The sequence below is a fragment of the Prionailurus bengalensis genome, chromosome E4 (genome assembly GCF_016509475.1).
Source record: "Prionailurus bengalensis isolate Pbe53 chromosome E4, Fcat_Pben_1.1_paternal_pri, whole genome shotgun sequence".
Lineage (NCBI taxonomy): Eukaryota > Metazoa > Chordata > Mammalia > Carnivora > Felidae > Prionailurus > Prionailurus bengalensis.
Genome location: NC_057360.1, coordinates 40,676,549 through 40,689,532, shown reverse-complemented (window position 1 = coordinate 40,689,532; position 12,984 = coordinate 40,676,549). Strand labels below are relative to the sequence as shown.

The 12,984-nt window shown below is 50.9% G+C and overlaps 1 protein-coding gene across 2 annotated transcripts in view; it reads right to left on the bottom strand.

Moving 5' to 3' along the window:
- Positions 1–2,853: 2,853 nt before the first annotated feature.
- LGR6 (leucine rich repeat containing G protein-coupled receptor 6) overlaps positions 2,854–12,984 on the bottom strand; it is a 119,746-nt gene continuing 109,615 nt past the window's right edge. For both annotated transcript variants that reach the window (XM_043569535.1, XM_043569536.1), the window contains exons 17-18: positions 9,729–9,809; positions 2,854–7,176 (exon numbers count right to left, since the gene is read on the bottom strand). In XM_043569535.1, coding sequence (XP_043425470.1) covers positions 5,921–7,176; positions 9,729–9,809 — 1,337 coding nt within the window. In that variant the 3' untranslated portion in view covers positions 2,854–5,920. The remainder of the gene's footprint in view (positions 7,177–9,728; positions 9,810–12,984) is intronic.

Here is a 12,984-nt window from a genome sequence, read left to right as displayed (position 1 = left end):
TGGAAAATACCAAAAGAAAACAAGGTAATTAGCCAGAAATGGAGGCTGAAAAGGAAGCACACAGAGGGCTTAAGGAAGAACAGGGGTCATAGTGAGGCACATGTAAGCGGAAGTTATGAATGAACACAGACTGTGAGTCGAAAGAAGCAATGAGCCTGGGTAGCTCAGTAGGTTGAGAATCTGACTCTTGATTTCAGCTCAGATCATGATCTCAGTTTCATGAATTCAAGCCCAGCGTTGGACTCTGCACTAACAGCCCAGTGTCTGCTTCAGATTCTCCCCCTCTCTCTACCCCTCCCCAGCCTGCGCTCTATCTCTCTCAAAATAAACTTTTTAAAAATTAAAAGGAATTTTTAATTCACTCACTCACTCACTCACACACCAATTACATGATCGCTGGCAAACAGTGGGATGCGGTGTCAGAGCCTGGGCCATATCCGGGCCTTAGTGGGTTTCATCTCAGGATCTCGGACTGCACCAGCGGGTAGGTCTGGCCTGACTGAGCCTGCCCTTTTCCTGCCAGACCAGCTTCCCCTACGGCGCCGGGCCCACCTGATCATCGGTGGGCGCCCAGGCTGGTGCTTTGGGGACTGCTGGGGCCCCACGGTACGCAAACGTGCCAGACCGCGGAGGAACTCTTGGTGGATGCCACGGCACCCACCCGCGGCCCACGAAGCCCACGTGCAGCATTTGATCCGGGAGGCCGCCCGGCGGGGCTGCAAGGAGCGCGTTGGGTCGATAGAGGTGCCTCGCAGGAGAGCCAGCAGCGGCCGGGTTCAAGGCGCACCCGAGGGCCTGCAGCCCAAGTGGCAGCGCCCCCCGGAGTCACCACGTGCCCCCCCCCCCCCCCCCCCCCCAGCGCGCAGCAGTGCCCAGGCGCCTGACTCCACGGCTTCAGGAACAAGATCTAGAACTCTCCTTTGACCCAGCAATTCCACATCTGGGAACGTATCTTACAGATACACTTACACGCGTGCTAAGTGACATACATCCAAGGTAACGTGTTGCAGTGTTTGTAGAAGCAAAAGATTAAGCAACTCAAATGTCCATGAGAATGAGGGAGGGTTGGTAAATACAATTTCGGATTTAAACTACTGCAAAAAAAAAAGGGGGGGGGGGAAGATCTTTAAGCTATGTTAGTAGGTAACATAGATGAAACAAGCAGAAGCAGAATCGTGGTACCTACCTTGGGCAGAAAGGAGAAGAAAATATAGGCATTTTGTTTGTATATGCATGGAGAAACTCTGGAAGGATATATAAGAAACTTACAACAGTGGTAACCAGTGAGTTTGAGAAGTGGGCAAATAGAGACTGTTAAACGGGTGTATTTTATTTATTTTTCTTAAGTGTTATTTTTGAGAGACAAAGAGAGACAGAGCATGAGTGGGGGAGGGGCAGAGAGAGGGGGAGACACAGAACGTGAAGCAGGCTCCAGGCTCTGAGCTGTCAGCAGAGAGCCCGATGTTGGGCTAGAATCAGGTACCACGAGATCATGACCTGAGCCGAAGTCGGACGCTTAATGGACTGAGCCACCCAGGTGCCCCTAAACAGGTATATTTTATTCAAACCATTTGAATGTATTCTTATTTAAAAATTAAATTTATTGGGGCGCCTGGGTGGCGCAGTCGGTTAAGCGTCCGACTTCAGCCAGGTCACGATCTCACTGTCCGTGAGTTTGAGCCCCGCGTCGGGCTCTGGGCTGATGGCTCAGAGCCTGGAGCCTGTTTCCGATTCTGTGTCTCCCTCTCTCTCTGCCCCTCCCCCGTTCATGCTCTGTCTCTCTCTGTCCCAAAAATAAATAAACGTTGAAAAAAAAATTAAAAAAATAAAATAAAATAAATAAAAATTAAATTTATAAAGAGGCTTTTATGTAAAAGGAGGTGAGGAGGAGCAGTTGACTGTGGTTGAGAAACTGACAGGTCTCAGAACAGACCTACAGAGGGCAGTTTGCTTGCTACTGGCGGGCTCCAGGCTGACCACAAACTCCCGCTGGCTGGATCTCAGAGCGCCCTCACAACCAGAACAGCCTTCCGGGTTTAGACATGCTGAACCCAGCCCGACTGCGTTTTCTGGTCTTAGATTTACTGAGAGTCTGCCTCCCTTGTTATTCCACACATATCCTCTTGAACCTCCACTTGAGTTAGCCCCTGTGTCTCCTTGTTCTCCACCTGGTCCCAAAGGAACAGCCGAATGGTCTTTCTGGCAGTCGGGCCACCAGAATGGATGGGTTTGGAATTCTGTCTTCGGCAGGAGTGGAAGAAAGGTGCTCCTGGAGGCATTGTCTGGCCTCTCAGAAGGCCCTGACAGCGACTGGCGTCTCATTCCCAGGATTGCAGGTTTTTACTGAACCCAATCTCTTTCCCTTACCTCGAGAGGGAGCCCACCCGCTTTTCTTGGAGACATCATCACGCTCTGAAGCAAGGCTTGAAGGAGGTTTTCTGGGCAGGGAGTGGGCGAGGAAGGCCGCCCAAGGAGAGGAAAGGATGCTAGTTCTTTGCAATTCGCAGAATCCGGAAACTGCAGGAACAGGCTTTGGGTCTGAGAAGAGGCTCAGGGGCTGGATAACAGGAAGTCCAGCTCGTTGCCTGCTTTCGTTAGATTATTCTCTACTTAGCCCAGTGCCCAGCACACAAAGGGCGCTTCAACATGGGGGAGCCAAACTGATCGTGAGCCCTCTGACCTTCAAACCTGAGCCTCCTTGGCTGTGCTCCAGATGCCCCAGGACTCGGGACAGATTGAGGAAGAGCCTTGCCACTCTGATCATTCCTCTCTCGAGGAATGCAGCCCCACCTCTGGCTGCACCCCGCAGAGCCACCAGCAGCAGCAGCAGAAAAGAGTTGAGGGACACACGTGATACTTCACTGGTGCTTTATTATACAGAAGAATCCAAATATTTACATCTTGACAATTCTTACACTTCCCACAGCTGGAGAGGGCATGGGCCTGGAACCCAGAAGTGATATAGGGGATAAGGTGGGTATGAGAACTTGCTACACCAGAGCAGAGGTAGTTAGAGGAGATGGTGCCAGAAAGGATCAAGGATTCTAGCTACTTTCCATCATCCTCACTTATCCCGGCCTACTCATTCTTGGCAGCTCCTCCTCCTTCTCCTCCCTAATCCTTAAGCCTTTTATTCTTTCTGGAAAAGGAAAGCTGGGAAGGAGTTTGGGGAATAAGAAGTGGGGAGAGAGAGGCAAAGAAAAGGCCCAGCTAGAGGCTCTGTTCATCCATAGTCTTCAAATCTCAGCACTGAGTTAAAGAGTTTTCCTCTTGGTGGGTACTGAGGTGCTTGACAAACCAATGGTCCACTAAAGAACTTTCTCTTCCACAAGTTGGTCTGAGGGGAGATTGTGGTTGGCACTGTTTGCCAGGGCACAACACATAGAGGCCTGGGCAGCACGTACCAGGTCAGCAGTTCCCAACATTTCTGCCATCACAGCCCTTTGGATGGATTCGTCCCCGTGGACACCATTTTGGAAGATTTCACATACCGCGAATTATTTGGTTTTTGATTTTGTGTTTCATCAAAGACATGGATAATCTACTGATTATAATGGGGATAACCAAAAGAGTAATATACTGACTTGCTAGAAAGCCAGTCAGAAACAAAGAAACTACCACCTTATTTGGGGTAAATGTACAACATCTACTAGGCTTTTTGATTAATGGAAATCGTTCATGGCAAACACCTCCACTCCCTTCCCCTATACCTCTCCTCTGTCCAGAAGGGCCAGACTTGGCAAATGCCCAGATCTTTAGGGGTAAATGATAAGATGACAGCGGTACCACCTAGAGCTTGCAGCCAAAACACACTGGCACCCTTTTCACAAAAGAGGCCACCTGTAGGGAACTGTTCCATCACTCCTAACCCTCTAACACATGGCCACTTTATTCCACGTTCCACTCAACACTGGCTCCCTGACTCCAAGGTGGAAAATGATCACGTGGAGTTGGGGGTAGCTGTGAGGAGGGGACTGGGTGACTTCCTAGAAGTCAAAGCTCCCTGAAATCATACCAACTCTGTCATCCCTGGGGCATCTCAGAGAACTCCTTTCCCCATAATAGTCACCAACTCCCAGTACCCAAAGCAGGGCAAGCTCCTTCCACAAGAGGGTCTTGATTAGCCCTGAGAAAGGGAGACCAGGGGTTCTCAACCAATTGATAAATGAATTCACCTCATCTAGTGAGTGCCTACTCTGAGGTCAACCTTGTGCTAGGACCCTAAGGTCCTTCTATGATTACAAATTCGGCACATTTAGCTTCAGAGCCTGTAAGAGTCCAGGCAACTTAGCGGGTCAAATGAGATTTAGAAATATGCCAAGTTCCACTCGTCGTCTCTGCCTCATCCCTCTACCCCAGCCTGGTCAGCCTTGCTGACTCATGTCAGAATTTCCCCTGGGCCCTGAGGGCAGCAGAGAGAGAAAACAGAAGCTAAACTTCAGGCTGTCAAGGACCTTCTCAGAGTTGTCTTAATAGTAGAGCCCCTTTTCTGAGTCTTGGATTCCCTTTTTATGTCTTTGAGAATGTCCTAGCTCTCACCTCCTCCTCCTGAGATTGAATGTGTACATGTTTGGGGTGGAGAGCACTCTGGAATGCTCAGAGGCACTTGGTGAACCATAAGGCAGGAAGGTTATGACTGGAGATGGAAGGGTCAGGCCTATTCGGGGCACCCAGGAATCCCAGATTCCTATAATGCTTCCTACTGAACAATACATACAATGCAAATATCCCTCCAGTTTGCTGGCCAGGGACCCCCCCCCCCCCCCCATCCCACAGAGAAGGCAGGACCTAGGATGCAAAGAAAAAACTAGGCTTGTGGCAGGAGTTGGCAAGGGTCATATGGTGGAGAACCACAGGAAGGCAACTTAGAGCCAGGAGGAAGCCAGACAGCCATGGACTTCCCTGTGTATACCCTGCCAGGATCCAGGAACCCTCTCTTTTACTGAGGGCAGAAGTTTCATTGGTGGTTGGGCTTAGGAAGGAGGTGGGAGCCAATGTGGGATCCCCTTATCCCTGCCCCATTTCCAGGGGGTAGAGGTTAGAACCACAAAGGCAGCCTCTTCACCATCTTTCCAAGGGCAAGACGGACGGCAAGGTAGAGAGTATGGAGAATCTTCTCTGGTTGATGGAATCACCAACTTTACCCCAGGTGAAATTCCCAGGATCGGGGTTTTCTAGGACTTGTGGCATCTTGTGATGTCACTGAGTAGCACTAGGTGGTACAGAAATGAGGGCCCTGGGAAATAGCAGTGTTAAATTCTGTGAGATGTTAATAGATATCCCACAAAACCAACAACCAAACAAACACCTGTTGTCAAATAATCTGGGGGAGCTGGGTTAAACAAAGTTCAACGGATTTTACTGCTGCAGGAATTCTCATAGCCTTTACTATACTAATATGTACTGTGACTCTCCAAGAAAGGACAAATTGTGCAGTATCTTCTAAAACTTCTTTTAACAGAGAGTCTTTTTGCATGGCATAGCTCAAGATTAACAGGACACAGAACACATTTTGTATGTAGTCCATGAGTCACAGGGTAGATGCTCAAGTGCCCTTTGGCAGTTCCCCAATAGGTCTTTCTCTGTGAGGTCCCCCTGCCCCATTGTACCCTGATCCTTGACCTGCTCAGCCCTCTACCCCAGTCACTCATTTTCCTTAGGCAGAGAAATTTCCCGATCTCTGGTCCACAGCTTCAGACATGACAAGGAAGAGGCCTAGAGGAAGGCCAAGGGGAAACCAAGCCAAGAAGCACACACTGGTGGTGGCCACGGGAGAGAGGCCAATGGAAGCCATGGCCCAGTCCCTGCTGTGGATCACGCTGTTGAGTTTTGGTTGAATTTATTTTACAAGCAGCCATCATTCATGGAGTGGGATGAGAGGGAAGGGAAGAGATGGGAAGAGAAGGGTGAGGAGGGACATTTATAAGTGTGAGGCGAAGGCCGAGGCAGAGGGCTGGAAGGCCCTGCCCACTGACAAGCCCCCTCCTGCTGACATGGCTCCCTCTGCCCTTAGCAGCAGTTCTCCATCCATGGAGGGTTGTGGGTTCCCCAAGTGGGTTCCTTCTGGCTCTACAAAATGGCTGCCCTCCAACCTAGGGTCCCCCGGCTGCTGACAGGAGATGAGGGTTACCGAGGGGAAGCCATAGGTCTCCAGCCCAGGGGGCCGCCCAGCCTCAGAAGTTTCCAGAATGAGATCCACATCAGAGAAGGCCACCAGGGCCTGGGTAGAATCGCAGGAGCTCTTCTCCAGCTCGCTGGCAGCAGTGTAGGCTAGGGGCCCTGAGGTCCCCATGCAGGGCCAGAGCCGCCACAGGTCATCCCGGAAGTGGGGGTTGAAGAGTAGGTAGAGCAGTGGGTTGAGGCAGGCCGGCAGGGGTAGTACCACAAGTAGGACAGACTTGACGGCCTCAGGGGTGACGGGGAAGAGGCCCAGCATGGAGGCAAAGCTGAGGAAGGCCACAGGGCAGTAGAGGAGCCCATCTGCGAAGATGAGCCAGGCCACGTGTCTCACCATGGCGCAGTCCCACACAGCCTCGAAGTCGCCCCTCGGCAGGTCACAGTAGAGTTTGATGTAGGCAGCGGCCACTACCAGGAAGCAGAAGGAGTTCATCATCACCAAGGCCACGGCAAAGCCCAGGGCAGCTGGCTGGCCCTCGGGCGGGGCGTAGGGCAGGCAAAGCGGGGAGGCCCCGTATTCTCCCACTGAGACGAGGGGCAGGGCCGCGGCCAGCCCGGCCAGCATGAGGCAGCCCAGGGTCCCTGCTCGAACACTGCTCAGGGACGGTGCCTTCCTGTAGGCTCGGACGCAGGAGACGGAGACGCTGCACTGCACGGCGGCCAGGGTGAGCAGCAGCACGGAGGCCTCGGACCCGAGTACTGCCAGGAAGCCTGTGGCCTGGCAGCCCAGTCCCATCTCCCAGCGGGCTCCGTACTGGGCAAACTGGCCAAAGGTCAGGGCGTCGACTGAGGCTAGGAGGCCACAGGAAATGCCAGTCAAGGCGTTGGCACCTGCAATCGCGCCTACGACAAACTTGACCGGGGGCAGGGGGCCAGGGCCACCGGCAAACACGCTCAGCAGCACCAGCCCGTTACAGAGCACGGAGAGCAGCACGATGGCCCACACAGCCAGGCGGATGCCCCAGCTCTCAAAGAGGTGCTCGCAGGGCTTGAAGGGGCCTGTGGGAGAGAGGACCAGACATTACCCCTGGGTCAGAGGCTGCTTGACACAGGGTCCTGGGGATGAGGCCAGGGAGGCTGATGCAGCCTCCGTCCTCCGAGAACTCCCGGTCTGACGGAGGCTGACAGGATCTCTGAGAACTCTCAGGTGGGGTTAGGGGGAGGAACAGTGGGGACGTACACAGCCCTTCTTCCAAGGAACTGCGGATGGAGTGGACACTCACGCAATACACTTAGAAAATAGAAACACATAATGAACAGATTTGTGCACAAAGTACAAATTGGTACAGTGCAATCCCAGGCATTGAGGAAATGTTCAGCAAAGCAGTCTTTCCAAAGCAGCAGCATTTAGAAGAAAGGAGGGGGAGAGGTGGGATAAAGGAGTGGAGAGGGCATCAGAACTGGGGATATGGCTGGGGTAGAGGCACAGAGATGGGAGGGGCTGCCCAGAGAGTGACCAGTCTGTGTCCCAAGGCTCTGCTTCTCCCAGTCAGTGCCCAGTGATCCACTAGGGACCCCACCGTGGATGAGCCCTGATCAGGTATTGTACCGGGCTGGCTCTCCCTCGCTCTGTGATGGGGACACAGACCATATTTGATACTCACAGAGTCCATCAGTATTTGGGAAGAAAAGCATAATAAGTAAATTAAAATGCAGATGCCTCTGGGTTTTTCCAACCTGGTTTTGCACAAATGGGTGAGATCCTGGTGTTTTCCACCTCTCTCCTCAGGTTCTGTCCTTAAGTCACCCCGTAACTTTGGACATACTATGTCTTCGTTCTTTTGACTTCAGACTCCTATTCTGCAATGTATTTCTAGTCGCTTGGGAATTTGAGAGGCTTTTGTGGGAACCATTTTTTAAACATATTTTTTTCCCGATTACTATATAATAGACGGTGATTGTAGAAAATTTGGAAAATATAACACAGAAAAATTAAAACTGTTTATCATCCCACCTCTCAGAAAGAACTCATCATTGTGGTAGGCCTCCTATTAAAAAAATACATACATACAGATAAGTTTTTAAGCTAAATTGGGACTTTCTGTGTATAGTTTTTAATTCTATTTTTCAGTTACAATTTATTATGCAGACTTTCCCATACCTTTATCTTCCTCCAAAACATGTTTTCAGTGGCTGCATAATAAATACTTTTCCATATGGATGTACCATAATTTATTTGACCATTTATATGAGCTATTTTAAAAGCAAGTTCAAGTTGGACTTTGACTTCTGGAACTTCCTCTTTTACTTCATCGCTGCTGATTATTGGTTTTCACAAGTGAAATTTCTGTGGCAGTGTGAAGCATGTGGGTTTTCCAAGTCAGGAGAAAAACACCACCTGTTTCCTCCAGACTGTTAGTGGTCTTGCTCTGGGCTGGCACTAGAGGGCGCGCTGTAGCCACTAAGTGCTACAAGCAGGTGTTGGCAGTCAGCAAACGCTATTTTGGCTTAGAACAAGGAGACAAGGCCAAGGGGCGCAAACCAAAGAGAGATGCAAAACTGGGAAATGGAGGTGAGGCGAAATGGAGAAACACACTGTTTATTGCTTTCTGTTCATTCTGAACAGCTCCTGCCCTGACTTAAGCAATGGACTACGGTGGGAGGGGTGGGGTAGCCTGTTAGCATTTTATACCCAAGGGAAGGGACTTCTTTGCTCTAAACATGTTACGTTGCATTGCATCGAAGAGAAAGAGAATTCTCTTTCTTTCTTCACAGCAAGATGGATTCAGGTTAGACTCTAGGAGGCTTTCTCAGCTGTAAGGTTTGGACAATCCTGTAAGGAGTTATCCAGAGGTACTGTGGAGTTTTTTTCACCCTGGAGAGTTTTATGAAAGAGAGACTGCAATCTTCCTGGGAATGAGCAGAGAGGGATGGAGAAGGGGACCTTTCAGAGTTCCATCTGGCTCTAGGAGTGTGCAAAAACAGTGCCACACTCTACCCTGAACAGTGCGGTAAAAAAGACAGTCTTTCCTGCTTCTTTCTTCAATGAGAGAAATTTTCTCCTGGTTAATTTCTTTTTTTTTTTAATTTTTAAAAATGTTTATTTACTTTTGAGAGAGAGAGAATGCGAGCAGGGGAGGGGCAGAGAGAGAGGGAGACACAGAATCCGAAGCAGGCTCCAGGCTCCGAACTCTGAGCTGTCGGCAAAGAGCCCAATGCAGGGTTCGAACTCATGAACTGCAAGATCATGACCTGAGCTGAAGTCGGACACTTAACTGACTTGAGCCACCCAGGTGCTCTGGTCTCCTGGTTAACTTCTGATTAGCTGATTTGTGAAGGCTTCTTTGACTCCCCTCTCCCCACAGCCACCCCTCCCTTCCCCCCCACCCCAGTGCTGCTCCAGACAGACACCCAAGGGAAGAACGCCAGCTCCTTCCCCAGGAGTCACCAGAAGTGGCGGTCCTCCCCACAGAATGTCGGTTCTTAGGCAGAGAAGGTGCCTGAAGCATGGCTACAAACATGCCAGGCTGAACCGGCCTCTCTCTCATCAAATAGTTGGGTGATCCTTCCTCAGCCCTGCCCCCGACCCCACACGGAGGCGCTCATCTCACCTGGAACGGGGCTACACTGGATGCTGGGGTGTGGCTTTGTGTCCTCCATTTCCAGCTGCAGCTCGTCCAGATCCAGATCATCTGAGAGGTGAGGCCAGAAAGTGGCATGGGGCCCCAGTCTTGGTGACAGTCAAGCTCCACCTTTCTCCAAATGCCCACCCCTTTCAGCTGTCATCTCCAACTCACTCTGCCCAGCACGGCTCACCCTGGCAGCCCTGCACATCTGTTCTACTCTTAGGTATAAACATTCCGTCAGCTCCCTATTATGCACCCGTGGATTATCTGCATGGTCGGTCCTTTACAGCAAATGTTTCAGCTGGGCCTTGCTGACCTCGTCCTATAACTCAGCACGCTCGTGTCTCCTCCAGGCAGCCTAGTCCGTGCGTGCTGCTTAGAGTAGGGAGCTGGTCAGTGTTCAGAGGAGGTGAACCAGGGATAGTGAGTGAGCGGAAGCTATTTATTTGCTTGAGAAGCAGTCAAAGCCATGGGGGGATTAACTTAGGAAAGGCAAGAGTAGGTACGGATACAGTGGCTGTCCTCGAAGAGCTGAAGTCCCCGTTAGGCATAAAGGCACGTCAGAATCAGGATGGGTCATAGAAGGAGGCAAACTAACAATTCAGATGGAGAAGTTTTAGTTCTTACTAACACAAATAAGCTCCCACACTTAGAGTTGACCCGACAAAGAGGTGGGACTGAGGTCCACGTGTGCTGAATGCAATGTCTGCCACCTGCTGGGCATTGGGCAAGTGCAGGGGAGCTCAGGGATGAATGAAACACGGTCCTGCCCTCAAGGGGCTTATGGAGACAGAAGAGAATCAAGCTGTCCTGACAAAGCGTACTGTGTCAACTAATAGGTTTATTTAACACAAAGGGCCGAGAGTCCCTGAGCTCTTTCTCTGTGCCAGACTATGCCCAGCGAGTCCTCATCTGCGTGGTCTCGTCAACCTTCGTGGCAGCCGCACAAAGCAGGTGTCCTTTGACACCATTCGATAGACGAGGAAACTGAGGCTCATTGAAGGTCAGTGGCTTGCCCCAGGTCTCCCAGCCAGCAAGCGATAGGGCGAATTTCAAACCCAGGTTTGTCTGACTACGGAGCCCAGATATTTAACTGTTAGGCTTCCCCAGGCGAGGAACTGATCTGGGTGGGCTGGAGGAGATGGTCGGGGGAGCTTTACAGATGCAGGAGCTGGGCATAATTTGTCGCTGGAGATACCGAAGGAAGCAGAAAGTCCCTGATGGGAGAAAGGGCAATTCTATGCTGAGTTAGAGGCCAGACTAGATCATCTTTACCGATCTTTCTGATTCTAAGTGTAGCCTCTGCAATCCCATTAGCCAGAGAAAATAGGATTAGAAAGATAACTCCATTGTTAAAGAAACTCTGTAACTTGTCTGAATCAAAATGGGATTTTTTCCCACCTCTTATTCACTATTATAAGGTTTCTTAAACCAGGGGCTGTGAACTGCAGGGGTGTTAGAGACACCTTGGGGGGTCCATAAATTCTTCAAGAATTTTGAAATGATAATCTTAAACCTCTTCTAACTTAACAAAAACAAAACTCTTGTTTGTGGTGATCATCCAGCATCGAAAGACTTTTTAAAGAATAAGCCTTTAGTGTCTCTGCTGAGACTGGGAAAAGTGTCTGAGGCCCTAAGGGGTGTGAGAGAATTGCTTCTCTTGAAAGGGATGCCTGCACATTTACTTGGGTTTCAGAGACAGTGGCCTGTGGGCTCTTCCTCCATCACACAAGTAATGGAGAGGTGACTGTGTCATGCTCGTCCCCATCTCTGTTTCGTGTGGTTCGTTTCCTTCCTCCCCCACTTAAAGGGTAAACATCTTCAGCTGGGCATTTTCCCAGGAGGCAGGAAGGTTCCGTGGAGCTGCTCTTGGCCCAGACAACATCAGGGCGGGCAGGAGGCCGAGGTGTGCCCACAGGGTCCTGGCATTTCCTCTCCTCTCCACCTTTCATTCCCTGCCCACCCCTGCTCTCCAGAATGGAGCTCAGCAATTCTTTGAAATCAGAATGCATGAATGAAATGTAAGGGGTGAGGCCCGTGGCCTCCGTCTGAGGCTGGGAAAGTCACAGCCAAGGTGTTGAGTAACCACTCTTCAAACGAGGAGGAAATCAAATCTGGCTGCAGCGCAGCTCCTGGCTTTCCTCCTCAAGGCTTATTAGCTCCCACAGGAAGTGGGGGGCCCTGCCCTAGCTCCCGTTACCGGCGGCAGGCAGCCCACGATTCTGACGCCCTGTGGCTCTCCAAGACCTAAGCCTGGTGGAAAGTTTCACCTTGAGGAAGGAAAGTTTCCATTCCTCCTTCCAGCCCCCTGAGGGAGTGTACCGCAGACAGACATCCGGGAATGTCCCCTGGGGACAGCTGTCTGCAGGCCCAGAGCCAGCCTGGCTGCTGGGCTCCTCCTGGGGTCCTCACACCCTCCCCCGGGATGGGCTTGTACACCAGGAGGGAGACCCCAGAGACCCCCTAGCTGCTTGCCCAACACTGGCCTCCATAAGCTGCGTCCCGGACTACACAATACACCTTCCCTCCACACACACGCCAGGAGGCACCCAGTTCCACTGGTAACAGCAGCAGTGAACATACTCTGCCCTCTATAGCCTATGAGATATGTAATATTGTTCTCACTGCACAGATAAAAGAAAAACAACCCAAAAACCCAAGGCTCAGGAAGGGTGAATGGCTTGTCCAAGGCAACTCAACTGGTAAATGGTGTAGTCGGGCTTAGAACCCATGCCTGTCTACACCACCATAAGATGTTTTCCTTTCATGTTTAGATCTGGTTTTTCTGTTTAGATTCTCCATGGGTATATTGTGCAAAGGGGGCTAGAGACTGAAAGAAATGTAAATATCAGGGGCCCTTTTTTGCTTCCTCCTAATTCTACCTGTGTTCTGTCACATGGGGTGAAGGTGAGGGGGAAATGGAAGCCTTGCTCTCTGCCCTTTATCTAAGACACCAGCTGGCAGACGATCCCTGAGTCCCCTTCGCTGCCTACCTCCACCCTTCTTTCCTTTTACCCCAACTCTTCCAGAAACAGACTGATGTGGCCCAAGATGGCCCTCCTCAGCAAGGTCCTCTTGCAACCAGTGGCCTCTGAAGGGCAGGACAACTTGAACAGCGATAATCCCCATGCTGTTCCTTTTGGCTCTAGCACATATAGTGAGGGGACTTTTTTTTTAAGCAGATTTCATCTAATTAATTTAATTCAATCCTGCCTGGCTCAGGTCGATTAGAAAGTGGATG